General features: G+C 42.8%; 1 protein-coding gene across 2 annotated transcripts in view; it reads right to left on the reverse strand.

Moving 5' to 3' along the window:
* ube3c (ubiquitin protein ligase E3C) overlaps positions 1–15,380 on the reverse strand; it is a 62,749-nt gene that overhangs the window by 39,590 nt on the left and 7,779 nt on the right. For both annotated transcript variants that reach the window (XM_037533773.1, XM_017721763.2), the window contains exons 6-11: positions 13,847–13,962; positions 11,147–11,304; positions 10,261–10,414; positions 8,294–8,514; positions 5,842–5,993; positions 4,032–4,219 (exon numbers count right to left, since the gene is read on the reverse strand). In XM_037533773.1, the coding sequence (XP_037389670.1) occupies positions 4,032–4,219; positions 5,842–5,993; positions 8,294–8,514; positions 10,261–10,414; positions 11,147–11,304; positions 13,847–13,962 (989 nt within the window). The remainder of the gene's footprint in view (positions 1–4,031; positions 4,220–5,841; positions 5,994–8,293; positions 8,515–10,260; positions 10,415–11,146; positions 11,305–13,846; positions 13,963–15,380) is intronic.

Genomic DNA, 15,380 nt, shown 5'->3' on the forward strand with positions numbered 1-15,380 from the left:
CCTCTTGTAAAGCTATCCTGTCCACTCCTGCAGAAATGAATCTCTCTCCAGGGCGAGCTAATTATTTTGTACAGATATCCGATAATGATAAAGCGCTCAGGGCAGGATTTATGGTAAAAGCGTCCTCCCTCCAAGTAAGCTGGAACATAAAAATACCAGCAAATACAAGCACGGAGGAAAAACGGGGCACGGGAGGAACGGCAGAGCATCCGAAAAATGTGTTCTTGTTTACACTGAATAGTAAATCTAGCTTACAAATAAATGAAACTTAAAGACCACCTTGTGAATTAAGCCAAAGTCCACTCATTTGATCCTCTCGTGATGCCAGCACTCAAATCTTTCAGGTGTTTAAACTACTTTTGGGCCAAAAATGTGCTTTTAACAATAGTCTGGGAGAAAAAAAAGAAAAGCTGTCACATCATTATTTGGACAAAACCTGCTCTCCACACCAATAAAGGCACTTTGCTGAACACGTTCACAGCTGAGCGACTTCGCAAAGCGTTCCATGTTGGCAGGTATTTGGGTATTTTTCTTATTTAACCTCTTAAACTAATAATCTGCATATGGCTAGACACTACAGAGAGTTCTACAGCTCACATTTCATCTCTCTTATTTTAAAGATGTAAACAGAATTTTGATTCAGGAGCGAGAAATCATTTTGACCCGACTTGCCTACCACTTCATTTGTTATGCATGAATCCAAACATGCAACGTTTTTTCCCCAATGGTGTTGGGAAGACTTGATTGCTAGAATGCCTGATATAAAACAGCCTAAATAACCTAAACCCCGCAGTTTAGTTGAGGCTTCATACTTCTTAATCACATCCTTAGCTAAGTATGTGAAAGGAGTGCAGAATGACAACACAAGACTGTGTGGAGCCTCAGTAGAAGTTCTCCAGTATAAAATTCCAGTATGTAGGTTTCCGATGCTCCAACCTCTACAAAGCCACTCCTTACTCCAGAATCACATCGCTCTGCTCCCACTCTCCACACCACTCTCGTAGTCTGGGGCTTAACAAGTTTCCTAGTAGTAAAACACATCGTAATATTACACTTATTTGTAAATCCAAGCAAATGTCACACTTTCCATAACAAATGTTGCGGTTTAACTGAACTATGGGTGTCGTTTCCCTCCGATCTTCTGTAATGCAGTATACCAAAGTCCCAAATAGTGACTTCAGTATTCAAATACTGACATGTGGAACAATTAACCGAAAATCGAACAGGGAGGCAAATAATGTTAAGTTGAAAATCTTTGGCCAAAACTCAAATTTAGGACACACCGGGGCAAAATCCAAAGCTGAAATCTGAAAAAAGCTGAAAACAGGAACAGTTTACATGAAATAAGCTTCCCGAAATGACTACAGGCTACAGAACGCGAGCCGTTCATTTCTTGAGAACAGCTGTTCATCCAAAGCAAAGAATTCCAATATTTTTTTGCACAACTTCGCAAATTGGCTGTTGCTTGTGAAACATTCTATCATTTTAAAAAACGAGCCTACAGACGGCGTCAGAGACGGGAACTGCAGTTCTTCTGTTTCAACTTCTTCTTGATATTCGACATGAACAGAGATTATAATCTGCTTGTTTAACGTCCCTCGTTAAAAAAAAAAAAAACCTGTAAAATAGTTCCACACAGCTGGCATCATCTCCACCGCTGATCTGCTTCTGCGGAAACAGTTTGAAAGCATCTGCATGGCTTTTATTCACTTATAGTCTTTTTGGATTGACACCTTTTTGTTGACCTGTGTAATTTTTGGCCGTGTAAAGACATCTACATTTATGGCATTTAGCAGACGCTCTTATCCAGAGCTAATCTTTTTAGACAAGTAGGTGGAGGTAGTGTTGGGAGTCTCATTGGTAAGGTGTAGGGCCAGGGTGCGGGGCTGAAGCCCAGTCTACAGCATGGAAGGCAAAGGCGTTACCCACTACACTAGACCAGGCACTCCCTAAAGACCTCTGAGAGTACCAAGTGAATAATAAGCGTGGGGTTCTATGAAAAGCTTAATGAAAATGTAAAATCACACTAGGATGTTCATAAACGTTCAGCTGGAAATGCACAAACAAGCGCAGCTGAAAGAGGGACCAGGCACCGATGTCCCAGACAGCACTTACACCTCCGACAGGTCCTTCTGGGACGCAGCACGGAGGACGGAGACTGGTCTGCGTGCTGATAAGCCTGGGCTCTTAGGATTCACCCTCCACCCCTGTGTCTCTAAACGCTGCTCTTAAGCAGTCAGCGCAGCGAGCGAGAGAAAGTTAAAGAGGGATGAAAGATGGAACAGACTGCACTCATTACCCTAATTGATGAGTGACAGGTCCTGAGACGGCCCACTTCCTGCCCCGGTCCATAAAATGGCGGACAGTGGGATGGGAGCTAATTGGCTGATTGGCTCCGTGGTTCGCTTCGTTAATGCCTCAGCGCATTTAAAAGGCAAACCAAACGCAGACACAAAAATAAAAAAGAAACACAACCAGCGTTTAATCGGAGGACATTTTGATGTGTGGGTATCTGTTTTACGCCGATATAAAAGTGCATCCTCTCTCAGACCGAAGAGCTTTTCTGCTTTCTTTTGCACTACTGTCTGGCTTCGCATTGATCCGAGTGCCAGAACAACTTCTCCTGCGCTGAGTTTGTGTGCGGGACGCAGATGCAACACTCTGCACTTTTAAAGTGAAGCCGTATGATAATCTTTGTTGTTGTTTTGTGTCACAAGAAATTGAAGCAAGTCTGATACTTGTTGGCATGCCTGCGAAGTTCGGCTGTCGTTTCAGCAACAGAGCACGATGTGGTCGTAAACACGAGCTGAAGGCGAGTCCAGACGATCGCGGCATGATGGGAATCACGGAAAACGCACAACCTCAAGTGTTCTTTTGCATTTATGAATGCTTTTGATAAAAGTTTCTATCAAACATGCTAGAATATTTACAATGCCTTGCCTTCCGCAGGTGTCCTTACAGATCAACTGTCACAATATCAGGTTCAGCTCAGTTTTTTTTCAATGTTATCAACCTGAATGTGGTTTGGTTCCAGTCGGTCTGTAAAGCATTTCTGGCTGATTCCGGTTTGTTCAGTTCCGTCGCAGCTGCCGAGGGAAAAGTTCACTCGCAGGCGGTGATGGTTTTTGAACAGCACGACTACACTCTTCTTTGGAATCTGAGCAGAAGGGCTGCAGGTCAAATGTTATCTTTCAGAAAGTTATGTAACATATACATTTATTCTGTTTCTCCCACCAAAATTAATAAGCAGTGAAAAAGGTGTTACGTTCAGAAACCAATCCCCTGTAGAGGGGCCCGGCAGCAAAGATAGCAAGGAAAATTTTTTGAGATATTTCAACATAAAATTCTGGTCCACTCTGAGATTAAATCACAGCAATAGTTGCAATAGTATTTCATTCATTCAGTTCAGAAGCTACACAAGTACCAGCTATGTCCAAATATTGTACTGTTTCCAAGATATTCAGATATATATATTTTTTATCTGTTTATCAAACCAAGGTCAAAAGGTCAGTGAGTAAAAAACCTGTCTATCATTTTTGTTCTACTGGCTCGCACATAGTGCCTGGACCATGACGATTGCCACTTGCAATGCAATTTGTAGATGGTTGTTTTGCTCTCAGAGCAGTTACAGTTCACCTTAATCAACAAGTTATAAACCAATTTCAGATAATTAAATGGAAGCTGATTGTCCTGCTCACTAAAAATGATAAGTTACACATGTACCATTCAAACTCTGAAGAAAGAAATCCTAAAATGCAGATATAAAAGCAACTTCAACGCTTACTGGTCTTTTTACACTTTGGTGATGCAAATTTTCCTTCTGACTGGCCATTAAAATTACGTACTATTTCTGTGTGTTGGCTAAATAATGACTGAACTGCGGCTGCACTGTTTGGGGGGGAGAGCCATTTTTGACTGGTCCTCACAATAACAAGTACAGGCAAACTACAACGAGAACAGTGAGTTATTAGTTTGGTTTAGGTGTAGGCACAGCTTCAGGAAGTCAACCGTGCAGTTGTGTATCATCTAACCTGACTTTAGGCACCATCATGCGATGCTGCACCATCAGCGTGTGGCAGATGGAGGCCATCATGGTGAAGACATCTTCGCTGGCCGAGTCCCTCCACACCAGCGCCAGCAGAGCGTTCGTCTGCTGCTTAGTGTCCAGCTTCTGCACACACAGTTCCGTAATCAACTGCACTGAGATCCTCCCTTCATCCTGGAGAGAGAGAGAGAGAGAGAGAGAGAGAGAGAGAGAGAGAGAGAGAGAGAGAGAGAGAGAGAGAGAGAGAGGCATACATGAATCTATGTGTCTGTGGATTCAATGCCAACTGCACATTACACAAAGTTAATGGGATTTGGGGCTTAGAGAAGTGTAGTGTAAGCTTTCTCCAGTTTTTGTGACTGGTGCATCTGAAATTCAGGCACCCACTACTCAGCTATTTGGAGCTTTGTTAGTGACCTCTCAGGTGGATCTTCAAATCTCTCTAATAGCTAATCAAGCAACTAATTGACATTCAACTGATGTAAATTAAAGATTCCCAAAATTAAAGTATCTTGTATTATGCAGGATAAAACATAAATAAAGTACAGTATGGCCTAGCATATTGGAGCAAGTGCCCTAAAACAAGCTTCCTTAGTAGGGCTAGTGAACTTATGAACTTCTCAAGGCCGAACGGCCAAAATGGAAAAACACCAGCAATCGTGCTAGGGTGTGTTAGGATGCGCCTGGTCCAAAAAAATGATACGGACCGGACTTGGAGATAATGGTTTCCACAGGTTCCATAATTGAACATAATGATTCCATACGTTAGACGTATGGGCATCAATTTGGACATAATGGTGTTATAATGAGATTAGGAGATAACGAAACAGGGGTGGGGTGACACCACCCCATCCTTACTGAGGGTATAAATTATGTGTACAAACCCTGTATCTGTGTGAGTGCTGCCCGAGGGCCTCTGGGACGCATTCTCCATGCTCAAGAAAAGAATAAATGACCTGCACCTCTGAAATCCGAAGAGTCTTCTCGTATTTTTTAGTTCGTTTGATTCTTTTATTTTCCTTCAACAAACCGTTAAATTCGTCTTATTTTATCAACCATAAATAATACCTAGGCCTAGTAGTCGCATAAGTGTCGACACAACCTAATATAACTCATAGCTCATGCAACTAACTTAGGCACTAATATCCTTTTATAGACACAGTCCAGTTTTTTCTTATTTTTGAGAAGATTAGATATAAAATAATCCAGTTGCATAAGAAAGGGGAGAGTTAAAGGAAAAGAAGTGAAAAACATGAATGTCCAAACCTGGAGTTCAAAAAAGGACTAAAAGCTACAAAGAAAACGGGGACGTGGGAGACCACCTGGAAGACCTGGTAGACACCAAAACTGTCCCAATCAGATAAAAAGCACTTAAAGCTTTCATCTTTGAGAGAGAGAGAAAAAAAAAAAAAAAATCAAGCTGCCTCAGATCTGAAAACATCCACAGATGTTTCTGAGCATCCTTCCAAGAAGCCAGAAGAAAAAAATAGTTAAACTTTTGCACTAAAACCACAAAGTCAGCATGAGATGTGTGATAAAGTTTTGTGGAAATGCCAAACAAACTTCTAAAACTGAACTTTAGAGGTGTGGAAACTCATTCCTGCGGATTTATTTGAGAAACTGACAGCAAGCCTCCTGAAAGGCATGGAGGGAAGGTAAAGAGTGGACACACTAAATACTGATAAATGATCTGTTTAATTGTGTAACTGGATCTTTTCTTTTCTTGATGCTAAATAGGAACTTGTACTTAATGGCTGTTCTGACACACACACACACACACACACACACACACACACCTTTCTAGAAGGGTGGTGTATCGTGTTATTGTCCTCATCCTCCGAGTCGCTGTTGACTTCTGCCTTGCTGTGGCTCTCGGTCACCGGCAGCAGTGGCAGCAGAGTCTGCAAAGTGCTCAGATACAGCAGCAGGCCTTCCTCCGAGAGAGACCCTACACAAACACAATGAGTAAATACACAGCCACAGACGTTCACCACACACCCACATTTACTCTCCGACACGTTCTAAGGCTTTACTGAGTCACCAGCAAAGTCGAATAGTTACGGACGACACTGTTGATTTGGGTGTTTCCACCTTTTTATCTCCCAAAAAAATTCTGCACAATTAAACTGTTATGATGTAAACAAAGTCACTAAGAGATTCTGACAGAGCAAAGTGAGGGGAGAGTGGAGAAGGCATGTCAGGGCTGATTCGTCTACTAACCAAATAACAGCTGACAGACGGATTATAGAAACGATCGTTTCATGATCGTTTTCAAACACGCTGGGGTATGAAAATAATATAAATAAATAAATTAAAGCATCACAAGTCTCTGAATCAGTTCACGAAACTTCATCACCAAACTTTTGTGCAGCGTCTCCGTTTCCCCTTTCACTTTAGCTGACAATCGATCATGGCATAAATAATTACCTGATAATTTACACGTTTAAATGGTTAAATTGGACGATTATCTTGATTCCTGCACTCTTAGCAAAAACCGTTCTACATGGAACCCAAAAAAGGGCTCTTTGGCTTGCATCAACAGTGGAACCCTTTCTGGTACCACAAAAAAAAAAAAAACCCTTTTCAAAAACACGTTCTCAAGCAGACTGAAGAACCCTTTCACGACGCAAAGAACCCTTTAATCCCGCAAAAGGCTTCTTCAGAAGCATTTTCTTTACTAAAGAAGAACCACCTTGAAGAACCAGCTTTTTTCCCTCAACCACTAGTTAGGACTCCCCCAGTCACATGATACCCCCAGCGCTAGGAGGGTGAAGGCTGGCACAAGCTTAAAGCACCACTGAATCTGGGCGGCTGAACGCGCTCGGAGGGAAGCGCTAACCGTCAGATCTGTTACGTCAGCTAACAGATACCTCCTGCAAGCGATGGACGTGGACGGGGGGCCATCCTACCCACCCAGAGAGCGAGGCCAATTGTGCTCTCTTGGATTCCCGGCTACAGACGGCTGTAGCATCACCAGGGATTGAACCTGCGATCTCCCGACGACAGGGTCAACGCTTAGACGGCTGTGCCACTCAGGAGCCCTTTGACGAACCGTCTATTTAGCTGTTGACCTACGTAGTAGCTCCAAAGATCACGTCAGGTCATAAACCACAAACAAAACCTTTTTTAGGCTCAGCAGAAAACGCATGTTTATGCTCAGAGTAGTTACAAGACCCCGGCAATCACAAAAATGTGCAATCTCGTGTGGGGGATATCACAATCTTAGTGAAATGAGCAGAATTTCCTGCTGGTGTGAATGAGACCCAACGCTCTGTTGTCTGCAGAAAGGGTGAATCACTCTCCTCCTTCCTTTTACCAAGGGACCACATGTGACCACATGCCCAGAAATGTTTTCATCTGGCAGCTTTTGCTTCATGAATCCTCTCTGGCAGCTCCTAACTGACGACAGCTCGAGCTAAAATAGATTAACGTTGCTCTCTGTTCCCCCTAAAGGTTCCCTCTAAAGTCAAATGAGGAATGTCTGTTGTTTTGGTAAGACCCATTACGCATATTTACATTTGGCACCCAATCCAACGGATGAAAATGTACCCAGTTGAAATCTGGAATGGGGTAAAACTAGAAATGTGAAAGCTACCAACTGCAGAAAAACACTGCAGCGGTTAAAGCTGATCGCAGTTGTTAAAGATGCCAATTAGGCAATTATGTAATAACTGTGACAGGCCCATTTCCCTTACTGTAGAGCAAACTCGGCCTGGCTTTCTGGCTTTTTTTCTTCTTCTTCAATGAACTAAAATATTTTCTGAGTAACCAACAAATCTGATGCTAACCAAAAAAAACTGTGTAAATGTGACACAGAACACTTTTTTTTTTCTTTGTGTTTTAGATTTCAGGTCTTTTTTTAACTCATTTTTAAAAAAGTGATGAAAATCTGGTTTTCCACGAATTTCCGGTTTTGGACAGATGATTAGACTGGATTGATATTTAAAACAACAACAACGTATTTACTGTACTTTAGAAGAGCGGGATGTTTAGGTGTCGCTGGTCTACTTCGCTATTTTCATTTTAGTCATATTCACTGCATTTGTAACCCTTAAACTCCTTGTTAATGACAAATACAGGAAAATCATGATTATCACGTAGATTACTGAGATAAATAAAGATCACTGGCACCCTGCCTGGAGTCAAACCATGTGGGGTGTAGAGGTTCCCACCTCTGTAACACACAGCCACACAAACAGTAACATCAGAGGACTGTAGATGTGCGGAGCTTGTGTTTCTCTCTCTTACCTAGACCTGCTTCTCCAACTGACAGCACAAAATAAAAGAGCCAGGGCGCCTGAGCCTGGGCCACTGCAGAGGAGGCTATGGTGGCCTGCAGGGACCACAGGAAGTCTTGAAAGGGGAAGGCCAGCCGGGGGTCCGCCAGAGCCGGCACGAAGAAATGAAACACTTGCTCGGTGAAGGGAGGAGAGATGAACTCCTCAGTGAAGGCTGAGAACACAAATTGCCTGAGAGAAAGAAACAAAAAGGAGGAGAAAGGGACACAGCATGAGCGAGTGCATGCACACTATTATTAAAGAAATACAGGCGCTCGGATATAATAATGCATTTTACAATGTTTATACGCCTAAACAGGAGTTCTTATTCATAGTTCACACTTTGAAGCTCATGCTCACAGAAGGGTTCGTGTAGGGTCTTTATAGGAAAACCAGCCCCCAAAGAAAAATCCTTTTTTCAGATTTTTCACTATTTCCCCATCAACAACATTTCATCTAGAATTCAGAAGGCGTGTGTAGGTTCACTGGTGGTTTTGGATGGTAAATAGCATGGCCTGTGTTGTGGTCATGGTGACCCCTCGTTCCTGTCACCACCACTGTAAAGAAAGTCTCCCACCACCCTAAATAAAAATCCGTCATGTTTTCTACCTCCACTACTTCCAAAAAGAGCATCCCCCACTTCCAACTGTTACTAATACACAAACTATGTGACATAAAAAGTGACGGCAAATGTTCCACTATAACGACAAAAACAGAATGAGTGCAAACATTATAGAAAACCCAAAGGGCCTCTCAGAAGGAGTCTACAAATTCTATTTAATTTTACTCATCTACTCTATTTTAAATATGAAAATGTATCTCCCAACATTTTTTTACTCTGATTCGTTCACGTTTAAGACCACAAGCTTGAAGCTGGTAGAAATATTGCTATAAAACATGACAACACTATTCAGCATTTGAACGTTTTAGCTTTCTTCAGCCTAAGATTAACCCAAACACGCACTGCAGCCACACACATCTGGCTGTGTGTGTGTGTGTGTGTGTGTAGCACTGTGTGAAAATGTAAAACGGGGGGAAGTGTGTGTACAAGCTTCTTCTCTCGCACTGGCGTTTCACAGTGAACAACAACAGAGCGTTAGTCACAGAGAGCGTTTAGAATAGAGACCAAACACTGAACAAACATTACAGCCAGAGTCAAAGAGCCAGGCTGACTTTTACTGCTCACTGTAAACAGAGTGAGGTCATTACTGACCCCCCCATACACACACACACACACACACACACACACACACACCACCAACACCTACAGCACAGATCTGCTCCTGTTACAGCCGAGCATGACACCAGCTAAAAATTTCAGTTCTTCAAGGTTTTTTTTAGTAAAGAAAACGGTTCTATTTAGAACCATTAACACTCAAAGACCCCTGTGCATGATTAAACGGTTCTTTAGATGGTTCTATATATAACCTTTTGGAAAAAGTGTCCTATATAGCATCAAAAAGGGTTCTTCTATCACTATGGCTGGAACTTTTAATAATAGCCCAACCCTTTTGATGCTATAGAGAACGCTTTTCAAAAGGGTTCTACACCATCTACACCACATTGGCCAACAGGCTGAAAAACCATTACATGCAAAGAGATTTTAGAGAGCTCATGATTCTGTGTAGAGCCTTTCAGAAAGGGTCCTACATAACATCATAAAAGGGTGCTTCAATATGATGGAGCCCTTTTCGCGGTGCTATGTTCTCCATCAGTCTGAATAACCCGTTCATGAGGCACAGAAACCTGTAATACTGCACAGGGCTCTTTGAGTGCTCATGGTTCTATACAGAGCCTTTTTGGTAAGGGTCCTTCCATCATTACGTTGGCCTACGTACTGAGTAAAGTGTCTGAATACTTGCGTCAATGTAAATATGTTTTTCCTTTTCAATAAATGTGATTTTATTGAAAATAATGGGTGTGTGGTGGTGTGTGTACCTGGCGCCCTCAGAGCAGGAGCTGTACGTAAAGTGCAGGGGTTTGAGTGTGTGCTCTAGCAGTGTGTGAGCCAAAGGAACAGAGGGAGCGTCGCTGAACTCCAGACTCGACGGCAGCTTATGATTCACCAACACATACAGAGACCTGTAGTATCCTACAGAGAGAGAGAGAGAGAGAGAGAGAGAGAGAGAGAGAGAGACAGAGAGACAGAGAGAGACAGAGAGTGAGACAGAGAGAGAGAGTGAGACAGAGAGTGAGACAGAGAGTGAGAGAGACAGAGAGAGAGACAGATAGTGAGACAGAGAGAGAGACAGAGAGTGAGAGAGAGAGAGTGAGACAGAGAGAGAGACAGAGAGAGAGACAGAGAGACAGAGAGACAGAGAGTGAGAGAGTGAGAGAGAGAGAGAGAGAGAGAGAGAGAGAGACAGATAGTGAGACAGAGACACAGAGAGAGAGAGAGACAGAGAGAGAGACAGAGAGACAGAGAGTGAGACAGAGAGTGAGACAGAGAGAGAGAGAGACCGAGAGTGAGACCGAGAGTGAGACAGAGAGAGACAGAGAGTGAGACAGAGAGTGAGAGAGACAGAGAGAGAGACAGACAGTGAGACAGAGAGAGTGAGACAGAGAGAGAGACCAATGTTAAAGGTTGTGACAGTCCTAATGTTTTTCTCTCTTCTCTTGCTTTTGCTTGCCTCACCCAACTCCCACTTGATTGGAAAAACCTCTATTAACGGTTGTTTTTTGTTTCTATGCTTGATTATTGTCGTTCTGCTTGTCATTCATGGTTTGACTGCTTTGTAATTCATAACTAGAAGTAAACAAAAAAACCAAAACTCCACAGAAAATGGTTCTAAACAGCTCTAAACCAGGCCGAGGCATGACGTACCTTTCTGTACCATATAGTGCAAAATCTGCTCGGTAAGTGCAGTGGCTGTGTTGGGGTCCTGGAGAACTGGCAGGTACGTTTTCTCAGAAGAGAAAACCTCCACCATCCGCATGGGAACGGCCACATTCATGCCCTCATCCTCACACAACTGCAGCAACCTGGAAAACAAACAGACACCACATAACTCAGCTGCGACCATTCAGTAACACTTCACTCAATCATCCAACAAAAACACTAAGATTAAGATTAAGTGACCCTTATTAGTCCCACAAACGGGGAAATTTCACCTCCGCATTTAACCCACCTGTGAAGTGAAACACCACATACACTCTAGTGAGCACACACACACCAGGGGGCAGTGAGCACACTTGCCCGGAGCAGTGGGCAGCCCAATCCGCAGTGCCCGGGGAGCAGTTGGGGTTTAGGTGTCTTGCTCAAGGACACCTCAGTCATGTGCTGTCGGCTCTGGGGATCGAACCAGCGACCTTCCGGTCACAAGGCTGGATCCCTAACCTCCAGCCCACGACTGCCCCACGTGCCTAACACATCAAAACAAGAACCCAGTCAAACTTCTCCAAGGACCAACGCTCCACACTTCTCCTGTAGTTTACAATTTGAGTAGTTCTATATGTCATAATTCATTTTTAACCTCATCATTTTATAGCCCATCTTTATACCTTCAACAAAAATCGAACCACCTTGAAAGCCACAACACTTTAAGCCCATTTAAGCCTCTTGAAGATGTGTCTCTGTATGTGCTAATGTCCTAGTATAAGCTAAAAAACATCATATATACAAAAATGAAGAATTACTTTGCTTTAATTTAGCTCAGTTACAGCCCTTTTCTCAGATCCCCGGCAGGAAACTTTTCCTAAAAGTAGAACAGTTTCTTGAAAATGTCTCTCAACATTCGATTTTTTACAAGACTTGAAGCCGCTTCTCACTTTTAGCGTTTGACAGTTTCTCGCTGCAGATTAAACGTATCAGAAAACCAGCTGGAGTGGATCAAAAAAGTTGGGATGGAGGCAACAAAGGCTGATAAACACCTGGAGTTTAATTGGCATCAGGTCAATAACATCACTGGGTAGAAAACGAGCATCTTGGAGAGGCTGAGTCTTTCAGACCCAAATGATCAACATTAGTCTTAAATCTTTCTCTTTGCCTTTTCATTAACTACTAGCTATAATATTGTCTGCATTGCTATGGCGACCAGCAGCCTGTGCACCAATCATCAGGGTTAAAGGGTGACTTAGCAGTTATACATTAACTCCAGCGTTTAAGAACATATATTGTTAAAACTACGTCTGAACAACCAGCAGAGCTTAATTTTACTGCAAAGGAGGCATATTTTACTTCGTTAATGGTCTCTGTTATAATTGGCTGTCCTGTACTGTGTCTCATTAAAAACTGGATCTGGTTGGTGGTTGGTGGGTGTAGTGGTTAACACCTTTGCCTTCTATGCTGTAGACTGGGGTTCAATACCCCACCAGGACAAGCCCCCTATACTATACCAATGAGAGTCCTTGGGCAAGACTCCTAACACCGCCTTGGCCTACCTGTGTAAAATGATCAAACTGTAAGTCGCTCTGGATAAGAGCGTCAGCCAAATGCCGTAAATGTAAATGAATCTGGGCGGAAACATTCTAAACAAAACTTAATTTCAGAAAACTATTCATCTACTTCCCAAAAGACAGGAACAGCACAACTTTTAATCATTAATAATTAATCATTTTCTCCCATCTTCCACTCCGATAACTCTGCTGCAGACTGTCTGCAGGAACCCCAATCCAGAAGACGTCAAGAGGAATGGCTGGAGCTAAGCTACTGCAGGCTTAATGAGCAGGTTAATTTCCTTAAGTGCACTGTATTTGGGGACGTGTAAAGGTTTAGACTTCTTTCAAAAAAGAAAAAGTGTTTCATAGGTTTCATCATAAAAGTCCTGCAGCAAAGGTCAACATTATTATATAATTAATAACAAATCAATTTCCATTAATAATAAAAACCTTGTCTGTACTTTCCATGACTAACGGTTTAGATTAGCAGAGAGGGATGGAGCTAGTCCAGGTCTAAAGGGACATGAGGACTCAGACTGACTGAGGCCAACACATCAGCAACAGCTGCAAAGCTCATTTACCATCACTTATAAAGGATGATATTTCTAAACCACTATACTTGAGCACAGTGTGCCAGTGGGTAGCGCTGTCGCCTCACAGCAACAAGGGCCTGGGTTTGATTCCTGGCCGGGTGACCGGGGTCCTCTCTGGGTGGAGTTTCCCCGTTCTCCCCACGTTGGCGTGGGTTTCCTCCGGGTTCTCCGGTTTCCTCCCACAGTCCAAAACCATCCAGTCAGGCCGACTGGACACGCTAAATTGGCACTAGGTGTCTGCCCTGCGATGGACTGGCGAACCGTCAAGGGTGTATCCTGCCTTGGGCCCAAATTACTGCTGTGACAGGCTCCAGCTCTCCCCGCCACCCAGGAGGATAAGCGGCTTAGACATTTTTTCCTGTTCTCAGTAGATGTGCTAAAAATAGCTTTGCTCTATACAAAACACAATCCTCAGCTCAATAGTGGGAATGTGTGTGGTTAAACCAGCTTGGGGTTCCCGAAAAAAAGCACAAAACCAGTCCAAATCAAAGTGAACACATGCAGAGAGTCTAAACCAGCTGAGTGAGAATTTCAGCCCCGCTCAGCTCTCTTACCTGCAGCAGTGACCCAGAAGCCTCTTGATCTGGAACATGCACGTGGGTCTCTCCGGTCCAGCCAGCAGCTTCACAAACTGAGCGTGGTGCTTCACCACACTCTGACAGAGCCAGATCTGCAACCGCAAACAGGTCCAACTGAGCTTCCCCTCTCAGAGATGTCTTGAGAATAACTACCCACCTCAAGATCGAACAGGCAAAACTGCACCGCTGCAATTCAGGCTTAAACTACACAATTCGACCCGACCTCAAATCTCTCTCAGCGCTAAGACCGCGCTGCATTTCTGGAGAGAAGAGCATTTAACTTAAGACTTTGTATGCTTTTATAGACGATCTGCAAGCTTTTTTTTTTTCCAATGATGATCAATATTAAAGCATTTATTACAATGAAATCTGCCAACACCCTTGGAACATTTCGCCTGCTTTTGATGTTTTCTGACTTTACTTTTCAACTAAGTACCAAAAAGTTCTTAGTAACTTAAATTCACACAAAAAAAAATTTTTTTTTTTACTTTTCGGGCCAAAACAGTTTTAATATGCACTTTTCACGACAGCTTGGAAAAGAAAACAGTCCAAACAATTAATCTGAGTGTGGTCATCATGACAAGGGAAGAAATCTGAGATCTCTGACTTTATTTTTCAAGGTAGCAACATCATTAAGGGCGTTTTGTCATACTACATCACCTTTGGCACCAGAAAACTGGAGCTGTTCTCTTTCCACTGGCATCAAAGGATTTAGCTCTATGGCCTCTGCTACCTCATCAAAACTGGTACTAACAAGAACTAATGGTACTAGACAGAATGCCTGTCCGGATCACCACATTTAAGCTGATGAAGAATGTAATGGTCTATTTTGTGTTCACTGCATGCAACTATTAAAATACAAACCTAAAGTGGCCAAACTGGTCAGTCTTGCTTCATAGCTGTCGATACTTAGTAGCTGCCAACTGATGACCGACACAACTTGAGCTCAAATAGATAATATTCTTCACTGCCCGTTACAAGTTTTACCGCACCAGTCAGAAGTCAACACTACCTACGCCATGCTTTTAATTTATTTACACATTTGCTTCAACCTACCAGGTGAAAACGCACCAATTTACTTTCTATTGTTTGCAGTGTAAACACAGGATTGTGAAAGCCAACAGGAAAACAACTGTAGTCAGCTAAAAAAAAACGTACAACAGCTCAAATAATGGTGATCAGGCAGTTATGTAATCACTTTGACTGGTCTAACTGAGGGTCTTTGTCGATGTTTGCTTCCTAAGCCAATGACAATTCAGTGAATTTCTTACTTGTCCAGGTGAGGATGAAGTTACCAAGCACCGCGTCATCAATCGCTCTTGTTTTTGTAGGGAAAAGCCCCAATACTACCACAGATATTTACATGTGGGGCAGTGTGTTCCTCTTAATAACCCTGCTTAGGTTTTAATGTGCTAATTTACTGCAAACTGAGGACAAATACATAATATACATAATATTTTCTACGCTTGGTGTCCTCAAAGCTTTGATGGGCAGGGCAAAAAGCTAATAA

The sequence above is a fragment of the Pygocentrus nattereri genome, chromosome 2, assembly GCF_015220715.1.
Source record: "Pygocentrus nattereri isolate fPygNat1 chromosome 2, fPygNat1.pri, whole genome shotgun sequence".
Lineage (NCBI taxonomy): Eukaryota > Metazoa > Chordata > Actinopteri > Characiformes > Serrasalmidae > Pygocentrus > Pygocentrus nattereri.